Source organism: Pteropus alecto, unplaced genomic scaffold, assembly GCF_000325575.1.
Source record: "Pteropus alecto unplaced genomic scaffold, ASM32557v1 scaffold78, whole genome shotgun sequence".
In the NCBI taxonomy this organism is placed as follows: domain Eukaryota; kingdom Metazoa; phylum Chordata; class Mammalia; order Chiroptera; family Pteropodidae; genus Pteropus; species Pteropus alecto.
This window is the reverse complement of record NW_006443124.1, coordinates 13,865,595-13,890,362: the sequence shown is the minus strand read 5'-3', so window position 1 is coordinate 13,890,362 and position 24,768 is coordinate 13,865,595. Positions and strand designations below refer to the sequence as shown.

Below are 24,768 nucleotides of genomic sequence, written 5' to 3'. Positions count from 1 at the left end.
GCCGCGCCCGCCCGGGCCCGGGCCGTGCGGGCTCTGTGCGTGCCGCGCCCCCCGAGGGCGCCGCCAAACGCCCGCCTGGCCTCTTCCGTGCGCTGCTGCAGAGCGTCCGCCGGCCGCGGTGCTGCTCACGGGCGGGACCCACGGCCGAGTGACCTGCTCCCCTTTTGTACGCCCAGGTTTCCAACCTTCTCAGGCTCCCTTCTTGACCCCAGACCAATAGAAGGGATCCCCTGGAGGCACGACAGGCCTCGGAGGGGTGGGCAGCCTCTAGGGCCCTCTCATCCCCTTTCTAACCCGCTTCCCCTCCCACACAAATGAACCCCCTCTACCTAGCTCCCTCATGGTCATGAGCCCACGGGTCCCAGCCCTGACACCCTATTGTCTCCTCACAGCCTCAGCTCCACTCCCTCCCCATCACACTGGGTGACCTCAACCTTGGGCACCCGCTCAGCACCCCAATCCCCAGCCCTGAGAGCTGAGGCAGGCTCCTGAGATGTCTAGACTGATGTGCTGACAGTGGCCGCCAATTCCCCAGAATGGAAGGAAGAGACTGCACAAAAGCTTCGAGTGTGCGAGGCTCCTGAGTGTGCAAGGTTCTGAATGTGAGGCCCTGGGCATGTATGAGTACAAGTCCTCGCCACAGGCTGGCCCCCATGGCCCGGGCATCTCTTGCATGCTGATGGTAGTCATCCCCAATTCCAGTCTCCCCCTCACCTGGTCCAACCCCCAGCCCCTATGTCCACCCTCACAGGACACTCATTCACAATTCCCAGCCAGGGAAGGCAGCTGCAGGAGTGCCCTGGGGGTGCAATTGAAAGGAGTCAGAAGGTCAGAAAGGTTAGAAGGTCTCAGACAGGTCTGGACTTGGACCACAGGCAGCCTGAGTGACAGCTGGTCTTGGGTACTGGGGCAGAATGGAGAGCTCATTCTACAACCACAGTTGTCCTTTAAAGGCTGCCCTCTCCAGCCCTTTGTCCCCCCTGTGCTGTGAGCCCCACCAATCCCTGAGGACCACTCAAGTACCCCATCCCCACTCCTCCAGCGAAGTTTTTGGCTACAAACTGTCACAATGTACATTGGTAATAAAATATTCCCCAACTCTTGTCAGCTGTGATTAGCTACAAGCAGAAGGGGGCAGATCAACACAATGTATTATTAAATTCAGAGAGGGTAGGTATAGTTTGGGGGAGACAGGGCCTCTTCCGAGGTAGACTAGAAGAGTCAGGGCCCATGTGGAGCTCTGTAGAAGGGCCCCCGTCACAGGTCTGTGGTGTCCAGGCCAGCGTTGGTGAAGGACAGCTGTCCCCCGGTACCCACGTTCCTTCCTGACAGTACTGCGCTCAGGGGCTCTGCATCTGATGCTGTAGGACTGTGCAGGGGCTCCTGTGTGGAGAGAGAGGAGAGGTATGAAGGGCAGAGGCCAGGTGGGGTAATCTCCCCAGGCCCTAAGTTTGTGGGTGGGCTTGAAGACTCCTTGGCTCCTCCTGGGGCCTGTTTCCTGGGTATGTCCCAGAGGTCTCTGTGGCCACTGGACACGCACTTGGGCTCAGGTGAAGGGCTGGGCCTAGAAGGGATCTACTCTGGCCTTTGCCCCATCCGTGGGCACAGCAGCACGTTGTCCTGAATAATGCCAGGCCTTAGGTCCTGTGCCAAGGAGTCAGTCCACCTCACTTCCTGTCACCTGCTCCCCATGGCAGGCACCCATGGCCTCTTGGGCTTTCCCAGAGACCCCAAAGCCCACCTACTGCTGCAGGAGAGGGAGCAGAGCCTCAGGCAGCTTCTGGAAATAACAACGGACCCCCTGCCATCCCAGACAGTTTTGGCTCTCTCCTGGCTTTGAAGGCTCTCAATAGCCTTCAAAGAAGGCATCTTCCTTCTCCAGACTCTTCTTTCAGAGCTCTCTGCCCCTCCCCAGCCCACAGATCCAGCCACAGTGCTGGGGCCTCCGACTCCACTCCTCTCTGGGGGTCAGCTTTGGCCTCTCCAGGAGTCACCTGTCTGGCCACCAGCTCTGGCAGGCAAAATTGTTCCCTTATGCCTCAGTTCTCTCTAGACATGTTCGCTGGAGTTTTTGCCTCAAACCGTCTTCAACCAGAGATGAGCCATCCAACCAGAGGCCTCCACTGCTGCCTGGCAGCCTGGATTGCTATCTATGACCCCTGTCCTTGGGGGCCTGTTTGGAGGCCTCCATGTTACAGTCAGGTCCCTGTGCAATGTTCTGGTATTTTAATGCCCACAAGAGGCTGTGGTTGACCAAGTCCTTCCATGTAAGGCATCCTCAAGGGAAAAAGTAAGTATTGAAGCATGAAGGAAGGATGCGGACCCCCAGAGAGCAAGGCCTGGCTGAAGGCAGCACCCAGAGGGGAGTGGATAAGGTGAATGGTTGGTGGATACCTACTCGCACTCCCCCACCCCCACCCACAGGCACACAGAACTGCAGACTAGTAAATAAAGCTCAATGGGCCTTAGTGCTTCTACTCCAGTGGTGGTTTTCAAAGTGAGAAGGAGAGATAGTAGTTCCTTCTGGATTTGGCGGCCCACCCCTCTAGGGAGTAGAGCCATGCCCCACCCTACCCATGATCTGCTCTGGTGCTTCTCAATCCTGCCTGCAGGTGAGAATCCCTGGAGCTTTAACAACAGGTTCATGCCAGGCCCACCTCAGCCATCAGGTCAGAATGCCTGGGCTGTGACCCCGTGCTTCTGAAGAGCTCCCCACACGATTCCAGTCAGCAGCCCAGGCTGTGTGAACTCTTGATTTAATTGAACCAACTAACCTATTGAACAAATGATGGTACTATTGTTTATCTGAGCCTACTTTCTCTCCTTCACTAGGTTATATTCATCTCCAGATCTCTTCCCCCACCCCTCCAGCTTTTATATAAAGGATGTGAAGGTAGGGAACCAGATTTTTTAGCACATGCTTTGTGCCAGGTGGTTTTTATGCCCACTCTTATTTCATCCTCACAACAGCCCTGGGTGTTTGGCGTTCCGATCCCCATTTACAGGTGAGAAAACAGAACCAGAGGGAGAAGTCACCAGCACCCGGTGTCACAATGAACAGTAGAGGAGCAAGGATTGGACCCCATTACAGAGCCATAGGGTGTCCAAGGGCCGAAGTCAGCAGCAGGTCCTTCTGCTCTGTCCTGAACCCCACCCCTTCAGAAAAAGACCCCAATTCAGAATCCCCAAACAACAACTCATCCCCCATCTTGCCTTGATTTCCTGTTTGTCCTTTTCCAGGTCCACAGAGTTGTCATCCAGGGAGTTGCGGCTGTAGGGGAGATGATAGAGTTCAGATAGTTGGCAGGCCCAGTCCTTCCTGTCTGTGGTCAAGAACCACCACTGCCTCTACCTCCTTCACCACCACACCACCACCACCACCACCATCAGCATCACAACCAGCACCATCACCACTACCACCTCCATCGCCGCCACCACCTCCATCACCACCACCATCACCAAAACCTCTGTCACCACCACCACCATCACCATCACCACCACCATCACTACCATCATCACCATGTCCACAACCACCATCATTACTATCACTTCTATCACCACCACCATCACCACCATCATCATCACCATCACCACCACCAAACAGCCTGTCTGTGAGGGGCATTGCTCACCTGATACAGTCCAGGTCGCTGGAGGAGGATTGGGACTCAAAACCCAGGTCCTTGGTAGAGAGGTTCAGCATGGGATTGGCCCTGGAGAGAAGGCTTAGTCAAGCGGCCATGGACCTCAGCTGCCCCATGGAGCCTCTTACCCAGCCTTCAGGCCTTGCTCACCTCTCAGCGGTGTACATGTTAGTCCCAGGGATGGCAGAGGCTGAGGGCATCACCCCCGCCACTGTTCTCCGGGCCTCGTTGGCAGCCTTTACAGCCCGAAGCTTCCGGTGGTATCTGTGGGGAACCAGGAAAGGGATCACTACTTTCCCTGCACACCCACTGTGTGCCCAGTACAGGCCCTGGGAGTGTGACTTCACGATGACCCTGGCAGGTGAGAGAGTTGGCTCCACTTTGCAGAGGGTACAAGTAAGAGCCAGAGAAGGGAAAGGATTCACCAAAGGCCACACAGTTGGCTAGTGGTAAGGCCTAGAATCAAACCCAGATGTGGCTGCTGAACTGCAAATGTATTGGAAAGAGAAAACAAAGCAGCATTTATTAAATGCATAGTATATGCCAGACGTCTTATTGGGTGTGAGATACACAATGCTTCCTTGAGGGCTTTGAGGAAGCTAGTGTCATACTCATTCTGCAGATGAGGAAACTGAGGCTCGGGCCCAAGATGTCACAACAGATTAGTGGGGACTGAATACAGACATACCTGACATCTAAGCCCAAGTTCTTTCAACCCCAACCCGCCCTCCGATGTCTTGGGGGTTGGGAGAGGTTGGGCTGGAGACATAGGGTAATGGGAGCAGCACCTCTTCTGGGTACACACAAGGGCCATGGTCATGATCACAATGACCAGCAGCAAAGCCACTCCCAATCCGATGATGACGCTACTGAGCAGCTTTGGCAGGTCTGACTCCGGGCTCTCCTGGGAGCCCTGGAAGAGAAGGCGTGTGAGGGAGGCTCTGGGGTCAACATCCCCTGCCCCACTCTCCCATTACTTCCACCCTGCGGACACTCACCACCACCACCAGCCCCAGCTGCAGCAGCTGCATCAGTGCGTCCTGGTCACTCCGGATCATCCTGTCCACAGAGCCCCGCTCAGGCCCGAGGGACATTAGCATCCCACAGACTTCCTAGTCACCCTCCTGCCCACCCCAAGGGCAACCCCACTCACACGCTCAGCTCATCAAGTGTCAGGGCTGACCCATTTGGGAAGACTAAGTAGCCGTCAAGGTAGGAACGGCTTCGGGCCCTGGAATGGGGTGGGAGTGAAGAGTCAGCAGCCCAGGATCACCCACACCCAGCAGGACCCTCCAGCTGCAGCTTCTCTTCCTCATCCCAACCACTGGGCCCGCGGGCACTCACCGAGCTGTGGATTCTATGTCCTTAATGTCCACAACGTAGAGAGTAGTCCTGGTCGCCTGGGCGAGAGCCCTACAAAGGGCGCATGTGTCACAGAAGCCTGGGGGAGGGGCCCTAACCTAGGCCTGTGGCTGGGGCTCTGTCAGTGGAATTAGGATTGTATAAATTAGAAAGGAGCAATTCCCCCAGATGGCTCCCCTGGCTAAGCACATAGCACCCCTGGACAAAGAGACAAGGAAGCCCCAGCAAGCAGAGAGCCCTTGTGCAGTGCAGAGCCTTAACGACTGTACATGGCAGCCCTATTTAGACCTCTCCCTGCCCAGCCAACCATAGGCTTCTGGGGACATGCAGAAAGGAAGTGCAGTCATAAGGTTAAAGACAGGGACAAGATATAGTGTGAGTCTGGGACAGAGCTGAGAGACATTCTATCGAGGTCTTATCAGGGACCAGGCTCCCAGGCCCTGTTCTTCCCCCAAAGTCTCCTTGCAGGTGCCCCAGACCTACGCCTTAATCTCCTCCATGTTGGCGCCCACTTCTTCCTTGTTCGTGGAGAACTGCAGCCTCACACGGTAACTCTGGTCCACAGTGAAGAGCTGTGGGAGGAGGGCATGGGGAGCAATGAGGCACAAGGGACCCAGCGGCTGGCCAAGGGCACTGGGGGCTGGAGGCAGGGCCCAACACTCACATTCAGGGTGATATTGGCTTCCTGGGCAAGACCTACGGAAGGTCTGTCCTGGGCCTGAACTGTCACTTGGTAGGTGCCTTGGAGAGTTGAATCAAGGCTGGTCACCAGCCTATGTAAGGTAAGAGGGCACAGCACAGTCTTGGAACTCAAGCTGGAGTTCTCTGAAACCTACTTATATACCTCCAAGGGTGAGGAACTCACTGCCTTGAGGGCCCCCCATTGCACCCCACCCCCATCCAGGGGCTGCCCGCAGTTACTCAATGGTGCCAATGAACACGTTGGCCTCTGAGGAGGTGGAGATTCGGAAGAAGCCATTGAAAGCGATCACGGCCCCATCCTTAGTGACGAAATCCGCTTGGAGGATGGAGAACAGGATGGCCCCATTGTTCCCTGAGTCATCGTCTCTGGCCTGGGAGCAAGAGTAGACAACCTCTGTGGACCAGGCCAGGTACCCCAACGCCCCCAGCAGGAAACAGAGGCTAGGGTGGCCTGGGCGGCTGGTCCCCATAATCTCTATCAGCCTTCCATGCCACCTCAACTGAGAAAATGCTTTAAAGAAATTCAGGTTTGGGCAACTCCCTGGCTCTGGCCTCCCAACTGAGCAGGCAACCACCCAAAGTCCCTTTCACATGGAAATCCTGCCCTGCTCCCCCAACCTGCTGCCACACACACGCACAAGCACGGGATGCTCAGGCTTCCTGAGTACCTACTGTGTGCCAGGCACCTTCTCTTGCAGCCTTCATTTCAGTGCTTACTGATGTGAGCATGAATTCATTCCCCTAGCGGATCATGAAATGGCTGGGAGCGGCAGGGCGGGGGGGTGGGGACGGGAGGGAGTGAGGCTGCAAACATTTTTATTCATTCTAGTGCCTTCTAGAAAAAATATAGCCAACATGCAGAGCCACAAATCCACTGATGTCACTGTCCAGGACAAGGCCAAAGCTGGTGTTTAAGTTTCAAAAAGAGTTGATTTCAAGAAAATTTTTCAAAGCCATGGCCAGACTCATGACATTGGAAGGCAATTGGCTGAAGACTGAAAAACTGTTTAAGAGGCTTGCAAGAATCTAGAAAGGGAGAATTACTACCCCAGTTTCTGGAAGGAAACTGAGCCTCCGAGAGAGACCGTATCCTACCGAAGACTCAGCTCTAAGCAGGGAGGCAGGCCAGGCTGCACATCTCCTACACCTGAGCCCTTTCCACCGCGCAGGCAGTGGAACCAGACGCCACCGCCTCTCAGCTCTAAGAGGTGACTGCCAGCTTCTTGTCCTTGAGAGAAACTGAGTTCCAGAAAGGCGTGGCGGCTCCCCAGGCCACAAAGAGGCCCGGCTGGCCAAGGCCCCAGGCTGTGTGGAACGCCACACCCATCGCATGGCATAACTACCATCCTCTAATAAATATACCTGCATCCAACACCATAAAAAACTGAAAATCCTGTTATGATGTTTCTCTGGAAATTATTTAACTACAAGGAACTCATTTAATTTACAGTTACTATGATTTCGCTGTAATACTCAGGAATTCTGGTGTGGTGAGACAAATCTAGCCTGCAAGTGGTTTTTATGGTCATGAAATTTTTATGAATACTAAATTTAACAATTAATGAAGTTTAATCATATCAATTAGGCAGGCATGTTCATTTCCATTCTGGGGTTTTCTTTTCATATGTTGGAGCCAATAAATTTCCTTTCCAGTGTTAAGACATTTTGGGGGCGGCTCAAAGGTCTGAAGGTCTTAGCCCTGTGTCTCCTGGAGCTAAGGTGACACAAAGGCTGGAGCCAAGGACTTACCCGGACGGAAGCAACCTGATGGCTGGGCATCACAATTTCCGGGATGATCACTACAAGTATGGACAGGAAGGGGTCAGTGGGGTCAGGACCAGTGCCCACATGCTGACCACGAGTGCAGCGCATCCCCCCAAACCTGCCCTCAAGCTCTCTACAACCAGAGACCCTCATGACAACTACCCCCGAACCATTAGTTATCAGGTCATCCACTTCCCATGGTGCAGATGGGGAAACTGAGGCCCAGAGAGGGAAAGCCTGGCCCAGGGTTAGAGATGAGTCGGGGCAGCACTGAGGTGAACACTCAGGTCTCCCCTCCTGTTGGAACCTTGTGGGAAAGCAGGATAGGAGGCCTCCTCCCTTTCCAAGGGCTCCCTGGGGCTTGAGAAGGGTCTAAGGGAGTTAACCAAAGGCAGTCCTGGCAGAGCACAGTGCGAGTGGGGAGGGAGAGGGTTGCTGCTTACCAAAAGTCTTATTGTCAGGCAGAAAATAGGGTGCATTGTCATTCACGTCCTCGATGGCAATGGGGAGGCTTCCTAGGGGACAAGGTTTGCTGGCTCTGGTCTCTAGGCAAAGGCCTCACCCAGAAAGCATGGGCCTCAGCCATGCTTCCAGAAGCCTCCCTCCCAGGCATCACCCATGTTCAGTTCCCTTCCCAGCTCCTGACATCTGGCCTTTGTGGAAGGGAGTTTTCTTCCCGGACTTCAGAGAGAGTAAGAAACTTATTCAAGGTCACACGGCTAGGCCAATGGGCCAGGATGGAGCCCAGCCCAGCCATAACATTATCTAGCTGTGTAAGTTAGGTTATTGAACTGCCCACTTTGTGCCTCAATTTCCTCATTTATAAAATTGATCTCCTACCTCATGGGTCTTGTGGGAATAAAATTAAGACATGCTTACAAGCACTTTGTGCCTCAATTTCCTCATTTATAAAATTGAATAGGGATCTCCTACCTCATGGGTCGTGTGGGAATAAAATTAAGACATGCTTACAAAGTGACTGGCATAGCTCTTGGCTATAGTAAGGACTCAGTATATGCCATTAATAGGATTATTATTGCTACTTGGTGTCAAAGGTGGGACACGAGCACACGTCTGACTCTGAAGTGTGCTCTTTCGTTTACACAACCTCACAAAATAATAATATTCATTAAGTGCTTCCTATGTGCCAAGCTCTGCACTAAACACTTTACAGACATGTTCTCATTTGATCTGCACAGCCAACCTCACCTGACAGATGGAAAAACTGAGGCTTGGGGAGGCAACCTGACTTTCCCGGTGATACAGCTGTCAAGGGCTAGAGCCAGCATCTGAACCCAGACTTTGCAGGTTCCAGCCCAGGGCTGCCCCCTACAACCCCTGTGCTACAGCCTGCCGAGCCCTGCAGGCCAGGCCACCTCACCGTTGTCACTGTAGGCCTGGAAGCGGGGATCCGTTGTGAGGTCATAGGCCCGCACAACCAGCGTGACTAGGTCACAGATCTCATAGTCGATGGCCTCACTCTGATTGATGAGCACAGAGCCGTTGGCCAGCACAGAGAACCAGCCATGGCACAGGCTGCCCACGTTGACCCCGGCCTTGGTACAGATGACGTTTACAAGCTGCACCTCCAGCTGGGCCTGTGTATCCACGTCCTGGGCAACCACCTCAGCCACCAGGCCGTGCTGCGAGCCATTCTCAGCCACATGAATGCCCTGGAGCGAGGACGCGTCCAGGGTGGGTGGTTCATCATTCACGTCCTCCACAGGCACAAAGATTCCTGCGGTGGCCTCAGCTCCCTGGGGGTCTGGGTTCTCCGCAATCACTGTCAGATTGAAGGAGGGCTGGGTCTCATAGTCCAGGCTCACATCTGAGGGCAGCCAGAGGCGGCCCTCAGCCCACCCAGACCCCAGCACATAGCCCCGGAGCATGAAGTTGGCACCGCCCCCTAACAGGCTGAAGCTGATACGGTTGTTGGCTTCCGTCTGATCCGCATCCCAGGCCTTCACCACGCCCACCAGCACTCCTGTGGATGAGGGGCAGAGTTTGGAGAGACCCCTGGCAAGGCCACTGGAGGCACCCCCTGTGATCACCTCCCTTGGGCGTTTCAGGCCCTCCCTGGCCCAGGGAAGACTTACCTGGGTCCCTCTCCCTCACCGGGAAGGTGTAACTCAACTGGGTGAAGACAGGCAGATTGTCATTGATGTCCTGTAGGCAGGGGGAGCTCTGAGTTCGGGGACTTCAGGAGCCCCCAGCGCTCAGCCTCCCCAGAGCCAGTCAGAGAAACCCACTCCTCTGGCCGGAGGCATAGACTCTGGTCCCCCAAGGCGGCATTACCCACTGCACAGATGATGAAGCAGCCTTTGCGAAGAAGGAACCGGCCCAGGTCTCACACCTGGGGCTCGGAGACCCGTGGTGGGACCTGTGAAGTTTTCAAGGAGACCCACCTCCTCTCTTCTTCTCTGACCATGGCTCAGGGCCATCTTAGACCCTGTTTTCTGGAAGGATGGCTCCGAGTTCTCACCAGTGGCCCCGTCTGGCCCAGCTCAACTCCCATCTCTCAGATTTACTGTACTGGCACCAATCCCACTGTGTTTCTGCACAGGCCCTGGGGCTGAAGCTTTCCCTCATCCCCTCTTTCCTTCTGTCCCTCCTGCCTTGAGCCAATCCCACAACACTCAATACTCGCTCTGTGCTCAGTCAGGTATTGCCAGGGCTGAGATGTGGTCCTGCCCTCAGATGCCCACTGTTTTCTGTTCTCATCTTCCCTCTCCAGCCTGGCCACCCTGCACAGACAAAGCGCTGCCACTATTGTCAAAGCATGGAGCCGACTCCACCTACTGCTTTCACCCCTAACACTGGTATGTGAAGGGGTGCCCTTGACTGTTCCAGCCCTCCTCCCCCAGGGAGTCCACAGGCATCTGCTTTTGCTTTCAGTTTTTTCCAAATAATGGGGGAACAGACATCTTTGAAAATAAAGCCCTCCTCTCCTTAACCAGACATGTTTTCTAAGGGTGATTTCCCAGAAATGGTGTGACTGGCTCCATGCACATGGTCAGCTGCATTCTTAAGACTTTCCTAAGTTGCAGGAGTGGCTAAGAGCACAGCTCCGAGTCAAATCCGGCCCTGCCTCTGCCTCATCTGTGACTTTGACCTCTCTGGGCCTCAATGTCTTCAACTGAAAAATGGGGTAGTAGTTCCTGCTCACAAGACCATGGCAAGGACTAGTTCAGGGATGTAAAAGGACCGACGCACTCACAAAATGCCACTTAAGTTGAGGGGAGGTAGGGAGCTGGCCATCTGCTTGGAAGCCTATCCTAACCCCCCGCCCCCAGCTGAGCCAAGCCTTACCTCCACAGTGATGGTGACGTTGACCTCAGTGCTGAGGACAGGCACGCCACAGTCGGACACACGCACCGTCAGCACAATTTGACCCCCCAGGGCAGGGTCAATGGCCTCTCTGTCCAGGGGTCCCAGGTTTCTGAGGAGCCCTGTGTCAGGGTCCACCGAGAAGTTGTGGCTGTAGGGACTGGGCAGCAAGCTAAAGTACAGACGGCTGTTGTTGGTGCCTGGCTGGTCGTCGTCATGAGCCTGTGCAGACAAGCGGAATAGGGCAGCAGCCATCAGGTGCTCGCCAGTCCCCCAGCCTCCCAGCCACCCCCTGCAGTCTGGCCTCCCCTTCCAGTGCTGGCGCACGAGGGCAGTGACTGGGCCTGAAGCCAGTGGTTGCTAACCAATCTCTCAGCCTCAGCCTTCCAACTAAGAGGGTCAGATTAACAGCTTGCAAGAGCTTCTGAGATCTTAAGCACCGAGATCATTCGTTCACCCAACAAATGTTTCCTGTGTACCTACCATGTGCCCAGCCCTGTTCTAGGCACTGGGAATCAAGCCAGGATCAAGACAGTCCCCTTATGGAGCTGATATTCTAGTGGGGAGGGGTGCATGGGGGCAGTATATGATGGAGTTAAAATTTAAACAAACAAATGAACATAAAATGAGTGGAAGTCTGACATGATTCTGATTTTCCCATGATGACTACTTCGGTGCTATAGTTTTTAAACAGCTGAATCTTTACCCATGTGTGTGTGTGTGTGTGTGTGTGTGTGTGCGTGTGGTGTCCTGCCAGTGTCCTGAATGCACGCTTGGTTCGTCTTTGGAGTGATTCAGCACAGAGGATACAATAGATTCGTTCACGCCACTGGGCCTTTGCCCACGCCCTCACCCTGAACGCCTTTTATACCTTCTCTACCTGACTCCAGGCCAGGTTGGTACCTCCCTCGGGCCTCCATTATCCCTGTGCTACCTTCAACAGAGCACAGGTGACACCCCTGGGTGACTGTCCAGTGTTCTCCCCTGAGAGTCACCTGGGGACAAGATTATGGTGGATGCATCTCAGGGCCCAGCAAAGGAACTGGTGCCTAGTAGGTGCTCAGCAAACGTGGCTTTGAATCCAGAGCTGGGCTACTCTGACTTGGAATCAATTCTTTCCCCTTTGTCCCTGACCACCCCCACCCTCAGCTCTTTCATTTCAGTTCTGCTAGAATGTTGTTTATTAAATGCCTCCTGAGTAGGCAGCCAGAAATGGTTTTTCCAAAAGCCTGACCCCATCTGTTCATCCCTCAGCACTCTGAACTCAGGCCAGCTACTTCACCAAGCATTTCTCAGGGTTCATGCTGGGCACTGTGGTTACAGCAGCAGATCTGACGTACTCCCGCCCAAGGAGCTCACACACCAGGGTGAGAAGCATCACAGAGCAGTGGGGAAATGCCCAGGTCTCAGGGCAGGGAAGTCTGACCCCCAACCCAGTGCTGCCTTCACTGGCTGTACAACCACAGAATAGTCACTTAACCTCTTTGGCCTGTTTTCTCCTTCTGTGAAATGGGGACCATTAGAGCATCTACTTCACAAAGCCTGTCAGAAGATCAGGGATGAGAACGTGCTCTAGAAAGCACACAGCCCCAGAAAGATGGGTGGGCTCCGTGGCCACATGTATGTTATTCTGATGACCTGGCTTCCTGCTTCTCACAAGACTCCCTTTCAGATGATTCAGAGAAGTCTCCTTTGGAGCCAATAGTGGGTTTTAACCTCATAGACTCTGTGACCCCAGCCATTGATCTCATTTCCTTTTTTACTTTGGCCATTAGGAAGCTCAGAACTAAATTTTCAGCCTATTCCTAGTAATCATGTGGCTCTGAGTTCTAGGTCTACCTTTGTGTCCTTTAACAATGCCATCCTTATTTTCTCTCTTTATTCCTTCCATTGTTTATCTTATTTTTTCAACTAAGCCACTTCTAATCCTTTTCAGAATGAAGCAGAGGCCTGAATTAAAAAGAGCAATACATTTTTGTGGGCTTGCTCTTGGCTAGGCTTTATGTCGAGCACTTTACATCCAGTATCCATCTCATCATTATTCGCCAATGACCTTGGGAATAAGTACTACAATTGCCCTCATTTTCCAAAGAGGAAACGAGGCCCAGAGAGACTGACTGACTTTCTCAGGGCCACACAGCAAAGCCCAGATTCCAACCCAGGGCCAGAACAACTACAGAGCCAGGCTCAGTGTCCTGCCCCTTCCCACCCACCGGGTCCAGGCTGTCTCGCACCTGGATGGTCACGGAGACATTGCCCGTCTCTTCTTGAACAAAGATGATGTAGGAGCCGATGACCACTGGCGTGTTGTCATTGATGTCCAGCAGGTAGATCTGCAGCGTGGTGGAGGATGACAGGCCCCCGCCATCTGTGGCCTGCAGTGTGACATTGTACACCCCCTGCTTCTCCCTGTCCAGCAGCTCGCTGTCTCTCACTGTCACTGTCCCTGAGTCAGGATCCACCTCGAAGATGTCTGCCCTGTTTTGGGTGGCCAAATTGAGTGAATAAAAAGACAGCATACTCACTTAATTTTGAATTTCAACTAAACAATGAAACTTATTTTACCATGGAACATTCACAACCTACTTATACAAAAAAAGATTATTCATCGTTTATCTGAAATTACGATGTAAGTGGTGCTCTATATTTTATCCATCTACCCTAGCCCCACCACCCGCTCACTCCCACCCACCCACTCTGAAACCTCACCCGTTTCCTGGAAGCAGGCTGTAGGTGATGCGGCCCCCCTCGCCCGTGTCTGGGTCAAAGGCCTGTGAGGTAGAGACATAGACAATGGCATACTCTGTTTGCAAATGATGGCGCCCACTGCCAATTGCATGACTGGGGGACAAAGCTATCCTGCTTCCGGATACACAGGGAGAACCCTGACACAGATTCACACATAGGCATCCCCACACAACCCCCATACACACTCACACATGATGCACGCTTCCTGGGACCTGAAGGCATCAGATGATATGGAGACTCGGGCAGGGCTAAATCCCCGGTCTGCGCTTTTCTGTGTATCTCCAGCCCATCTTGACTCTGTCCCTCATGTACTCGTCTTGACCCTGTCCCTCAACACTCACGTGAATGCTGTCGGTGACCACAAAGCCATTTGCACTGTGCTCAGGGACACTGAGGTTGTACAGGCTGTGAGGGAATGTGGGCCTATGGTCGTTAATGTCTCTAAGGTAGATGGTCACCAAGGCAACGGAGGAGTTCCCGCTGACCAAGTCAGTGGCCACGACCTGAGGATGGGGGATAGGAAGAAGCATTTAGACCAGAGCACCCATGGCCTCAGCTCCCTAGTGCCCCAGAGCACCCCTCACCTGCACTAGCATCACCGTCTTCTTCTCATAGTCCACCAGTGACGGGACCTTCACCAGCACCTGAACCTCAGCCGAGCCCGCTGCCCGCTCAGGGGACACGCTGAAGGCTTCGGCATCGGCGCCCTCCAGGGATAGCAGGAAGGTACCATTGCTGCCCTGTAGAGTGGGCCATATGGTAAGGACCTCACGCCCTGCAACGCACCCACCCGCACCTTTTCCCCAAGACCTGGCCATAGCCTCCTGCTTTAGAAAACCCTGCCTGCCAAGGTCCCATAAGATGGGCGCTCAGAAGACTGAGGCCCGGGGCCCTGAGAGGACGGGCTGGTCATTAGTCCCTACAAATGTGGGCTCTGTGGGCCCCAGGGTTGGGCTGCAGAGATAGAGCCTAGACACACACACAACCCACTCCCACGAAGCATCACAATAAGACTTCCTTACGGGACACTCCTCACCACCCTCCGCCACCCACATCAACACCCACACCAACACCTAGCATCACTCCATTACCCACACCTCTCTCCACTCCTCACCCCACCACTCCACTCACTGCCAGCCACCAACTCAACATGCCCACCCACTACCACCACCCAATCCTACCCTCCACTCCACATTTCATACCAAACGAGCACCTTCTACAGCTGTTCCTCATTCAGTACCATCCAAGTTGCCCATCACTCAATACCCTCCACTTAAGAATACCCTCCAACTTCACAGTCACTCAGACTGCTCTGGGCTCAGCATGGCCCTCATCTACCACTAGCCAGTACCGACCCCAACACACCAACTGACCCCAACTTCACCAACCCCCAGCACCACCCTCTCCTCAAACACCACCAAAAACTTAACGTTACCCAGCATGCAGTACCAACCTCCACTCAACTGCCTCTCTGTTCGCCACCACCGAGCACTGCCCTGAGCACGAGACTACCCACCAGCACAGCACCTCCCACCATTTCCAAGTATCACCCAACAGCTCTGATTTTCGCCACCACTCATGATCACCCACCACTCACCCCTCACCACACACCACGGCACCTTACTCTACGGGTCAGTCTGCACCTCCCTCCGCTGGCCGTCTGCCACCATCTCCCCCCCCGCACCCCCACCCCTCATCTGGGTACGCCTGCCTTGTCTGGGTCATAGACCACCATGGTGAGGTCGTCGATGGGGATGCGCGTGGAGGCATGTTCGTCCACGGAGCCGGAGAAGTTGACTTGGGCCTCTTGAGGGGTGAAGGTGCAGGCCAGGAGGCTACAGTTGAAAAACTCAGGTTTGTGGTCATTGACATCGGTCACCCTCAGCGTGACCCATATGCTCACCTTGGCCTCCTGCCCATAGATGTTAAGGTGCTCTTCGGTGGCCTGAGAACAGAGCAGGGGCCAGAGGTCAGAGGTCAGAGAACTAGCACTCAGAGAGAGTTGAGATCAAAGGTCAGAGGTTATAAAGTGGGGGTGGGGGGCAAGGAGGTGGTGGATCCCTCACGTACCGTGACCTGCACCTGCACCTCCTCATCCTCCTCCAGCAGCTGCTCACGGTCCAAGGAACCACTGACTCTGATCACCCCATCTTGGCTAATGTCAAACCAGCCAGGTCTTGTGGAGTCTGGCAAGAGGCAGCAGGTATAGCTGCTTTCAGTAGCTCTGACAGAGCCCCTACCCCTTCCCTTACCCCAGCCCCAGGCTGAGGCCACCCTCGTTCTCACTGGAGATGCTGTAGGTCACGCGGTCATTGATGCCTTTGTCTCTATCCACGGCCTCCACCTTCAGCACTGAGGTTCCCTGTAAGGAGGCATGGTCTTACAGACCCTTTCTCTGCCTTTTGTCTCCACTCAGGATCTCCCCTCGGGTCCCCAGCACACCTGGGGTGCATCCTCAGCCACAGAGGCCGAGTAAAACTCTCTGACAAACTCGGGGTCCAGGTCTGGCTGGTCGATCACCGAGATAGACAGGAAGACAGGTGAAGAGCACTGCGTGATGAAGCTGTTTTGGTACCAACCGCCCGAGTCCTGAGGGGAGATGGGCCTCGTGAGCTGGACCGCAGTCCCGGTGCCCTCCCACCTGCGCCTGGGCCTGCACCCCACTCACACAGGCCTTCAGCTCCAGCTGGTAGAAGGCACTCTTGTTGTTGTAGCTGAGGCTGCCGTTGAGGATGATGGAACCATTGAGCAGGATCTTGAAGAGGTACTGGCTGTCCGAGGTGCTAGGGATGACCTGAGGCAGCGCACAGTCAGGCCTGGCTCCCCCATGGCCCTGCCCCAATGCTTGCTCTGAGAGACCTACCACTGGGCAGCCCTGTGACCTTCACCAGGTCACTTAACCTCTCTGAGCCTCCATTTCCAAGTCTTAGTTTCTACTACTGGATGGTATGACACAGACTCGAGAAAGGCTCAGACAGTGCCCCTGGGCAAGAGGGTGGGAAGAAGGGTGCTGTCTGCAGCAGGTATCCTCCTTCTGTCCAGAGTGGGTCCAATAGAAGGCTTAAGGACCAGGGCTGGACCACTGCATAGCTGCGGTCCTGCCGAGCCCTCCAGGCCCCTGCAGGTTGTGTGGGAGATGCTGCCCCCTGGTGGCCGTGAGGAGCAGTGGGGCCCACACTTGGCACTCACCCTTTCTATGTAGTACACCACGGCGCCCGCAGACCCGGTGTCTTTGTCGACCGCCAGCACAGAGAACACCAGGGAGCCAATGGGCAGGGTCTGTAACGAGGGACTCTTCACCTATGAGCTTTCCATCTCCTTCACGCCCGAGTAAGTCATGTCCCCGGCCCTGAGCTTCAGTGTCCCCAGCTGTCCCACAGGGATATGACAGCACCTTCCAGGGCCTGAAACCCAGTGTCTCACAAATGTTTCCTTTTCTTTCACACATTGGTTGGGTCTCTGGAGGCGGCCGGGCGTGGTGGGGGGGAGAAGGGCATAGAACAGAGTTCCCCCCATTCCTCCTCTCCCCATGCAGCCTCCCCACCACTTGAGCTGGCTTCTGATTTGCAGAATGATCATTCTAGAACCAAGGATCTGTCACTTTCCTGATCAGACATCTTTGTGAGCTCTCTGTAGCTTACAGACAGCACCCTGCAGAGCTGGAAGGTTCTTTTGGAAGGCCTTTGTCTCCTGGGACCTGGCCCTGCAATGCCTGTCCACACTTCCCTCTTTCCATGGAGGCCAAAGAGATCTTTGAAAATCATGAATCGCTCTTGTGCTAAAAACCCTCCAATGGGTCCCTTATTTTGCCTAGAATTCAGTCTATGCATTTTCCATAACCCTCCACGGGCAGGCCACTGCCCACCTCTCTGACCTCACTTCCTTGCTCTCCACCCTTTATCCTCGCTGGTTTCCTGACTGTACCTAGAACACTCAGTGCTCATCCCCACCTCAGAGCCTTCGCATCTGTTGTTCCCCGGTCTAGAGCATCCTTTTCCTGGAGCATTCTATTGCCGGCTTCCTCTTGCCATGTAGGTCTCTGCTCAGGTGTCACTCAGAGAAGCCTCTGCTAACCATTCAACCTAAAGCAGTCCCCTCCTCAGTCACCTTCTCTCACTTTTCCCTTTTTATGAGTTTCATGGAGTTCAACACTGTCTAAAATAATCCTGCTTATTTAGTGCTTCCTTGATTAGTGTCTGTGCTCTTCACTAGAATGTGAGCTACTGAGGGTGCCCACCAGGTCTGTCTTGTTCACCAGATATCCTCAGCACCAAGGATAGCACCTGGACCATAGTAGGTGCTCCATCAGAGCCTGGCAAATGGCTGCTTGGCCTCACCTGGGGCCCTAACTCATGGGTCTTCGAAGCCACGTAGTAATGAAGATTTGGGAGCGGGCACTGTTTGATGCTCAGGGACCACTGGGGTGCCTCTCCCGACCCATGTAGTTCAAGGTGGGCCCATAATACAGACCTAGCCAATCAGAGCATTCCATCCCTCCAGACTGATGAGCGCATGACCCAAAATGGGCCACTGGGTCAGCCCTAAGCTTTTGGCTGAGACAGTCTGTGTTGAAGCTGCACAATGGTGGGATGTGAACCTGGAGCTGCTGAAGACACTTTTATCACTGTAAGGGAGACGTGCCCCCCTATCCCAGAATGGAGGCAACAAGAGAAGCAGAGAGGTGGAGAGAAATCTCTTCTTGATGACATGGTTTGAGTACCTGGATCCAGCCATGCCTGAATCTAGATATACCTCTAAATTTTTCAGATACGTGAGAAAATCAATCCTATTTTATTTTCTTTCAGAGCTGAAAGAATTCCAGTGCAGTCTGATTGATGGTCAAATGTTGCTGTGCCTATGGTTCATGGGGTTACATCCCCCTGAATCTGGTTCCAGCAGACACCCCTTCTAGCAGGTGCTTTTCCCGGTCCCGGATCCCCTGCTGGCTCTCTTGGGTCCTTCCTACTCTTGAGAAGAGCTCCTAGGATGCCTGCCTCCCCCCGACGCACATCGCATTAAGACAGATGTTACCTCGCTAATATTAGTAGAGAAACCGGTGTTTTGGAAAACAGGTGCATTGTCATTTCTGTCCTCCACGATCACCTGCATTTCCTTCTGCACCTGCAGGAAGAAAGCACAGGTAAGCCTAGAAAATGTCGGCTCCTGAAACAAAGTGAGGAACATCTGAGCCAAGGAGCAAATTGGCATAGTTTCTCAGGTGGACAATTAGGCAATGTTTGGGGTAACCTGTTATCTGATACAATTGCAGAAAAGTTGCAAGTATAGTACAAAGAACTCCCCATACCCTTCATCCAGATTTGCTCATTGTTTGGTTTCTCTCTCTTTCCATGTTTACTGAACCATTTGAGTGTCAGCTGCAGACCTCATTAGGTCACTTTTTAAAAATCTAAAATGTGCCTTTCTTATCGCAAGAATATTCATTTTAGCTTTGTTTGCCATGGTGTAAAGCTGTGGACAAGCTAAGTATCCATCAAAGCAGACCAGCTAAGCACCATGGTCTGTCTCCAGGCTGGGACAGTGAAGCACAGACACAGAAAGAGGTTCAAGGCAGGTAGTAAAATGGACGAGGCAGTTCAAGACCGTATGTACAATAGAACCCCATATGGGTTTCAAAAAATGTGCAAAAAACTGTGCTCTTTCTTTTGTAGATGCATATGTGTACGCGAACATTTATCGAAAGGGAATGAAAGAACACAGTGACAGTGGAAGGCCCGGGCCACAAAGCCTATTCCCCATCCTTCTTCATGTACCCAGACCTGGCTTCAAGTGGGAGGGGGCTGGGAGGGTTGCCCAAAGGGACTTGACCTTTACCTGTAATTTTTGGGATGTTTACAGAGAGAATGTATTCCTGAATATCCAAGTCATTGAAAAGACTATCTTAAATGGATGGGGCTTAGGGAATATGTTATAAAGACATAACTCTCAAGTTTCACACACACAAGGCACAGTGGTGTAAATGTGTTACTTAGAAAAATGAGAATCAATGCCAACACATTCAGCCGAAAGAATTGAAAGTGATCATCTCAGAGAAGCTAGAATAGGGAGATATTTGGCATTCTTTTTTTATTAAAATGTATATTAATAATACAGTTACATTTATAATATAAACCATGTGCTTATATAACTGAATTAGTAATAAATATTTAAATCTTGGTAATGGTGTGTAACAAATTAAAGTGGACAAGTATAATTTTGATTAAAATAAATATTCTTTTTTTGTTAACTGGGACTCTTTCTGCTTGTTTGAGGCAGGGGACAAAGTCAGGAGTGGGCCCCAGTCCCCTAATCGCTGGACCACCCTGCCCTCCACATGCCACCTCCACTCACTGGGTTGTTGTGACCGTCGCTCACGGAGATGGTGACTGGGAAGAAGTAGAGTGTCTGCAGTAGGAGGAGAGAAAGGGCGCAAGGTAAGCCCCCACTCAGGGTGAGAGCACAGACGGGGCACCCCCCCCCGGATGCTGGCTCCCAGGGTTCTCCATGTCTCCCTGTCCCCGTCGCGGGGCTTTCGCAGCCTACTGTCCTTTACCTCATAGTCCAGTGGGCTGGCCAGCTTCACTTCTCCAGTGGTCGAGATGACAGTGAAAAAGTAGGCATTGGAGCCACTAATTCCGTAGGTCAGAGGGTCCTGGTCCTGGTCCTTAGCTACCAACCAGAAAGCTTCGGCACCTGGAGACAGGACAGGGAATGCCCAGGCTACAAAGCCCATCCCCCACCCTTACTCATGTACCCAGACCCGGCTTCTGAATCCCAGGGCAGAGTCTGGGTTCCACCTTCTTTAATGCAGTCTCTTCCTTCATCTGGTAGCTTTGGATAACTGGGATCCCAATTCTGACTCTGCTGACTGCAAACTGTCCCCCAGCATTCACACCCACCTTTCTCTCAGACTAACAAAAACCCTGGATTTTGACCAGGACACATGACAGAGTAGAAGAAAGACCTCATTTCTCAGGTACCATTGCAGCAAGGTATGGGCATGTGGCTAACTTCTGGCCAATCAGACATGAGCAAAAGTAGCGTGTGTAAAATCTGGAGCCCGTCCTTAAAAGAAAGGGACGGGCCCCCTTGGGGTGTGGCGTGGACCCTCTTGGTCCACATGGAGGAGTGCCACACCCTAAGGAAGGCAGAGCCTGAAGACAGAAGGAGGGAAGTGCCTGACACCAGAAGCACAGAGCACAGAACAGCATGAGGAAGAGAACAGAGCCTCTGACAGCCCTGAACTCACTACTCTGGACAGGTATGCGAGAAAATGATAAACCCTGACCTTGCTTACACCTGTGAGGGGGGTCTGTTATGCACAGCTGACTCTACACCCCAATAAATATAGTCATCTACCATTTCTGCTTCCCCAGCTAATATCCTGCCTGCTGAGAATTTGGTACCCAGTCCCTGTGGCTTCATCCAAAATGATGTTTCCCAAACATCATTCACTCCTGTACGCTGCCATGATCTTTACCATATCCACATCTCATTATTTAGGACTCTTCTTTCTTCTTTTAGTCAACTTACTACACTTATCGTATACACTTATTTTAAAAGCAAGTGTGAGATCACTATTATAAATAGAAAACCCACCTCATTTGCCGTAGACAGAAGGTAACTCTACAAACAAAGGCAGTAAGAGCCAAGCAAAGGTGTTAACTTCTGGGGCGGGGGTTGGGGGGGACAGGCAGGGGTGGAGAGAGATTAGCCAGGGTGAGAGGTGTAAGAGAAGTATTGGGACCAAATGGATACTTTCTCCTTGTGAAAACCAGAAAGATTGAAAGATGGGAAATGGAAGGACCATTCTCATGGGTGAATCTGGATTATTTGACGCTGTGTGAGGGCCCATGACCCAAATGCTGAAAAGATTCAAACTACTGGAACGAACTCCCTTCAGGCCACCTTTGCCCCATGGCACTCCCTGGAGCTGCAGGATGGGGAGCAAGCCCACATAGGAGCCTCTGGGACACTCTAGTGGGCAAGGGTTTGGCACAGTCTAAGCACAAGGACGGTTACTCACCCACTGGTAGGTCCTCAGGCAGGGTCACTGATGTCATGTTGGACAGGAACGTTGGGGCCACGTTGGCTGCCACTGTAGGGGCACAGAGCACTGGAACATCTGGACACCACTGTAAAGACTGACCCCCCCACCTGCCCCTGTGGGAGCTCACACCAGCCCACTGATCAAACTTCAGCCCAGCTCACCCAATGGGTCTGTATTCCTCCCCAGACCTTCCCAGGGCAGCCAAGCACAGGGCTGGGTCAATGAAGCTGGGTATTTGCTGAGGAGGGAACCCCAAGGGTCCCCAGGTTAGTGCTGCTCTGGTAGGAGAGGAAGAGCACCCACCAGACACTGCAAAGGCAGGAAGCAAGAGGCAGGAAAGCCATGGCCATCCCATCATGTCTGGAGGGACCTGGGGGCAGAGACATTGGGAAAGGAAGGGGCTTCCTCAGTAAGCGAGCCCTCATCCCTGTGGGTCTGACCCAAGCCCACCCACCACCACCCCTCAGCGGTTCTCCCCCAAGCTCCTATCACCCTCTGACCGTTTTCCAGATGTTCCAAGATCAGGGAGTCGGGAAAACCAAGACAGTTAGCAGGGTAGTTGAGCCTGTTCCAGAGCCCTGGCCTGAGACTGACCCTGAACTTGACCCCAGAGTTCAGTAGCAGGCACTGATCCAAGCACATTAGACACATGATCTTGTTATTCCCACAACTGTCAGGTGGCTGCTAAGAAACCAAGGCTGAGAGAGTAAGGGGCTTGCCTGAGGCCACATAGAGAATCAATGATAAGACCACGCTCTGAACAGAGGTCGTTTGGGATCCAGAATTCATTCCCTCAACCACTGCACTACCCTCTCTGTTTGAAGAGTTCAAGTTCACTGAGGTGAGAAGCAGCAGAGCGTCGCTAGGCATTGACTGCCCTTCCATGACCTGTTTCTTCATCTGTAAGATGGGAAGGATAACTAATAAGTGATGGGGGGCAGGCGAATGAGAAGAGAATGTCCCAGATCAGCGCCTGGCACACAGTAGGTGCTCAGCAAATGCAAATCCCTTCCTTCTGCATCTTGTAGGGTCATCTGTACCTTATGGCTGTTACTGCCAGTGAAGTCACCATGGACACTGCTCCCATCTCTCCCCTGTGCCCATCACTGCACTCATGCTCTGAGGCCAAATGTAGGGGTCAGGGACAGAGTGAGCTGAGTGTGGATAAAGCCAAGGACTACAATTTTAGTCACTATCCACAGAGTGACTCTAGCCAATACCCTTGGGAAGTGGCTATGAAAACCGCTGGCTTGCCAAGGTTCCTAGAGATGATAGCTGGGGACAGCCCACGTTGGAATATGCAGCCAAATTGGAATATGCAGATGGACCGGGTTGCTCAGAAGAAATTAATAAGTCCTCAGAATCATATGAGCCATTGTCCGTGAGATGGAGATAAAGCTGTAGAGGTGCTGGCGTGATGGAGTCGGGGTCAAGTATAGTGACCAAGGTGGTCCTGGTGCTGGTTTGGAGACAGGTTGGGGACAGGGACAGCAGTTTGGTTGGGGGGAAGGATATTGGTGGTGATGAGGTGAGAGTGGACATGCTGGTAACGTTTGTGACGATGCGGGTGGAAAGGCAGGTGGAGCTGGTGGCAGTGATGGATGTGGGGCGGAGATGACGGTAGTGGGGGGCTGGCAGTGGAGATGCAATGGAGTTGGGCACTGGTGATGGTGGCAGGCTGCTGGCATTCACTGTGTGGGCAAAACCTAGGGCACTTCACCACTGGCTGGACACTGCCAGTCCTGGCATCTCTTTGTGGTGTGATCTTGGATCTGACCTCCACCCAACCTCTTTTGTTTTCTCATGCCCTCTTCTTCAGAGGTGAGTCAGCAGCCACAGGACAGCTAGTGATAAAGCATGCAGCCGCAGGTATGTGAGGTGTGTTCCTGACCACAGCAAAGTTCGCCTCAGCACTGTTGGGAAGATGAGAGACTCCTGCCCCGTGGACTTCGCCCCAAGGGGCAGGGAGCTGACCTGGCCACATGCCATGGCTGGCCCTTTGTCCCATTACCTCAACATGCTGTGGTCCCAGAGGGTAGGGGATATAGCCCAGTCAGTAATGAGATCAGAACCCCAAGCAGAGTCTCTGGGGGTGAGGTTGGCGAGAATAACCTCAACTAGGAGCTTCACTAGGCAGGGTCCCTGAGGCCTTCCCTTCCCCCTTCTACCCATCACTCATCAAAGTTTCTCCCAACTTCCCCTCTCCTATTGTCATGGGGCCTCAAGAAGCCACACTAGGAGCAGTATGATGACTACATTTGCATATGGCCCACACACAATCTTTCCCTGCATCAGGTCCGCACCATCTCCCTGGAAGGAAGAGATGGTTGTCAACGCCCCTTAAGCCTGAGTACCAGGGAAACTAACACTCCTGCCCAAAGCCTCCAGGCCAGTCAGGGAGGAGCTGGGAGGCCACCCCTTTGACACCCAGCCCAGTGCTCTTTCTTGCTGCCATCCTGCCTCTCCTTCCCGTACTGCCTGGTTCAGCCCCGGGTTTCCCTAGCCTCCTCTTTCTCACAGAGATGTTTACAACACCCACTCATTTGATCATAATGAGGCCAAAGTTCTACAATCCATAGCGTCATCCTCTGGATTGGTCCCCTGAGAAAACGGTACAGTCTGTATTAGCTGAGGAGGACACAGGATAAACCTGCCCCACCTCACTGGGCAGCAGCCACCCCTCAAGCTCAAACCTCCACCGTGGTTCCCACTGGCTACTGCACCCTTCCTGCCCCTCCGCCTTGCAGGCCAGGTTCTCACAGGTCCTGGGTCTGTCTCTCTTCCCACACAAGCTATTCTGGCCCATGCCACTGAATGCTCCACACTCTATGCTGTCCTTCCTCCAAGCATTTGCATATGCATCCCCTCTAAGGCCAGGTCAGGTGTGGAGCCATGTTCAGGCATTAGTGTCCCTTCTCTGGGCCCCTAAGCTCCTGGTACCTCAGCAGAGGTAAGAGACAGAGCAGATTCAAATGGACAGGAAGTGAATGGAGCTGCCTTTGACAATGCCCAGGCCAGGCCATAGCCCAGGCCACGCTGTGCTAGGCAGCCCCAGACACGGGAGTGGAGCAGGTGTGGTGTTACTCCAGCCCCCAGTCACTGCACAGCCGCACCCAGGGGCTGTTTACTTCTCTCTGCCTCTCAGTTTGTCTTCTGAAAAATGGGACTATCTACATT

At 53.3% G+C, this 24,768-nt stretch overlaps 2 protein-coding genes across 2 annotated transcripts in view; one reads left to right on the top strand and one right to left on the bottom strand.

Annotated features, from left to right (window-relative positions):
• Positions 1 to 152, top strand: part of GPRIN1 (G protein regulated inducer of neurite outgrowth 1) — a 3,348-nt gene extending 3,196 nt beyond the window's left edge. The window contains exon 3 of the mRNA XM_025040606.1: positions 11 to 152. Within this exon, the coding sequence (XP_024896374.1) occupies positions 11 to 152 (142 nt within the window). The remainder of the gene's footprint in view (positions 1 to 10) is intronic.
• Positions 153 to 1,138: 986 nt separating this feature from the next.
• The window catches only part of CDHR2 (cadherin related family member 2), a 25,364-nt gene continuing 1,734 nt past the window's right edge, over positions 1,139 to 24,768 (bottom strand). The window contains exons 2-32 of the mRNA XM_015597989.2: positions 21,895 to 21,961; positions 21,568 to 21,639; positions 20,095 to 20,234; positions 19,893 to 19,946; positions 18,576 to 18,665; positions 16,734 to 16,823; positions 16,213 to 16,338; positions 15,987 to 16,133; positions 15,831 to 15,906; positions 15,615 to 15,730; positions 15,256 to 15,489; positions 14,129 to 14,284; positions 13,886 to 14,047; positions 13,506 to 13,567; positions 13,031 to 13,274; positions 10,779 to 11,018; positions 9,566 to 9,635; positions 8,851 to 9,453; positions 7,913 to 7,984; positions 7,455 to 7,504; positions 5,925 to 6,076; positions 5,668 to 5,776; positions 5,487 to 5,575; positions 4,986 to 5,054; positions 4,795 to 4,872; positions 4,640 to 4,700; positions 4,430 to 4,554; positions 3,792 to 3,905; positions 3,630 to 3,710; positions 3,214 to 3,271; positions 1,139 to 1,383 (exon numbers count right to left, since the gene is read on the bottom strand). Of these exons, the coding sequence (XP_015453475.1) occupies positions 1,258 to 1,383; positions 3,214 to 3,271; positions 3,630 to 3,710; positions 3,792 to 3,905; positions 4,430 to 4,554; positions 4,640 to 4,700; positions 4,795 to 4,872; positions 4,986 to 5,054; positions 5,487 to 5,575; positions 5,668 to 5,776; positions 5,925 to 6,076; positions 7,455 to 7,504; positions 7,913 to 7,984; positions 8,851 to 9,453; positions 9,566 to 9,635; positions 10,779 to 11,018; positions 13,031 to 13,274; positions 13,506 to 13,567; positions 13,886 to 14,047; positions 14,129 to 14,284; positions 15,256 to 15,489; positions 15,615 to 15,730; positions 15,831 to 15,906; positions 15,987 to 16,133; positions 16,213 to 16,338; positions 16,734 to 16,823; positions 18,576 to 18,665; positions 19,893 to 19,946; positions 20,095 to 20,234; positions 21,568 to 21,639; positions 21,895 to 21,949 (3,921 nt within the window). The 5' untranslated portion in view covers positions 21,950 to 21,961 and the 3' untranslated portion in view covers positions 1,139 to 1,257. The remainder of the gene's footprint in view (positions 1,384 to 3,213; positions 3,272 to 3,629; positions 3,711 to 3,791; positions 3,906 to 4,429; positions 4,555 to 4,639; positions 4,701 to 4,794; positions 4,873 to 4,985; positions 5,055 to 5,486; positions 5,576 to 5,667; positions 5,777 to 5,924; positions 6,077 to 7,454; positions 7,505 to 7,912; positions 7,985 to 8,850; positions 9,454 to 9,565; positions 9,636 to 10,778; positions 11,019 to 13,030; positions 13,275 to 13,505; positions 13,568 to 13,885; positions 14,048 to 14,128; positions 14,285 to 15,255; positions 15,490 to 15,614; positions 15,731 to 15,830; positions 15,907 to 15,986; positions 16,134 to 16,212; positions 16,339 to 16,733; positions 16,824 to 18,575; positions 18,666 to 19,892; positions 19,947 to 20,094; positions 20,235 to 21,567; positions 21,640 to 21,894; positions 21,962 to 24,768) is intronic.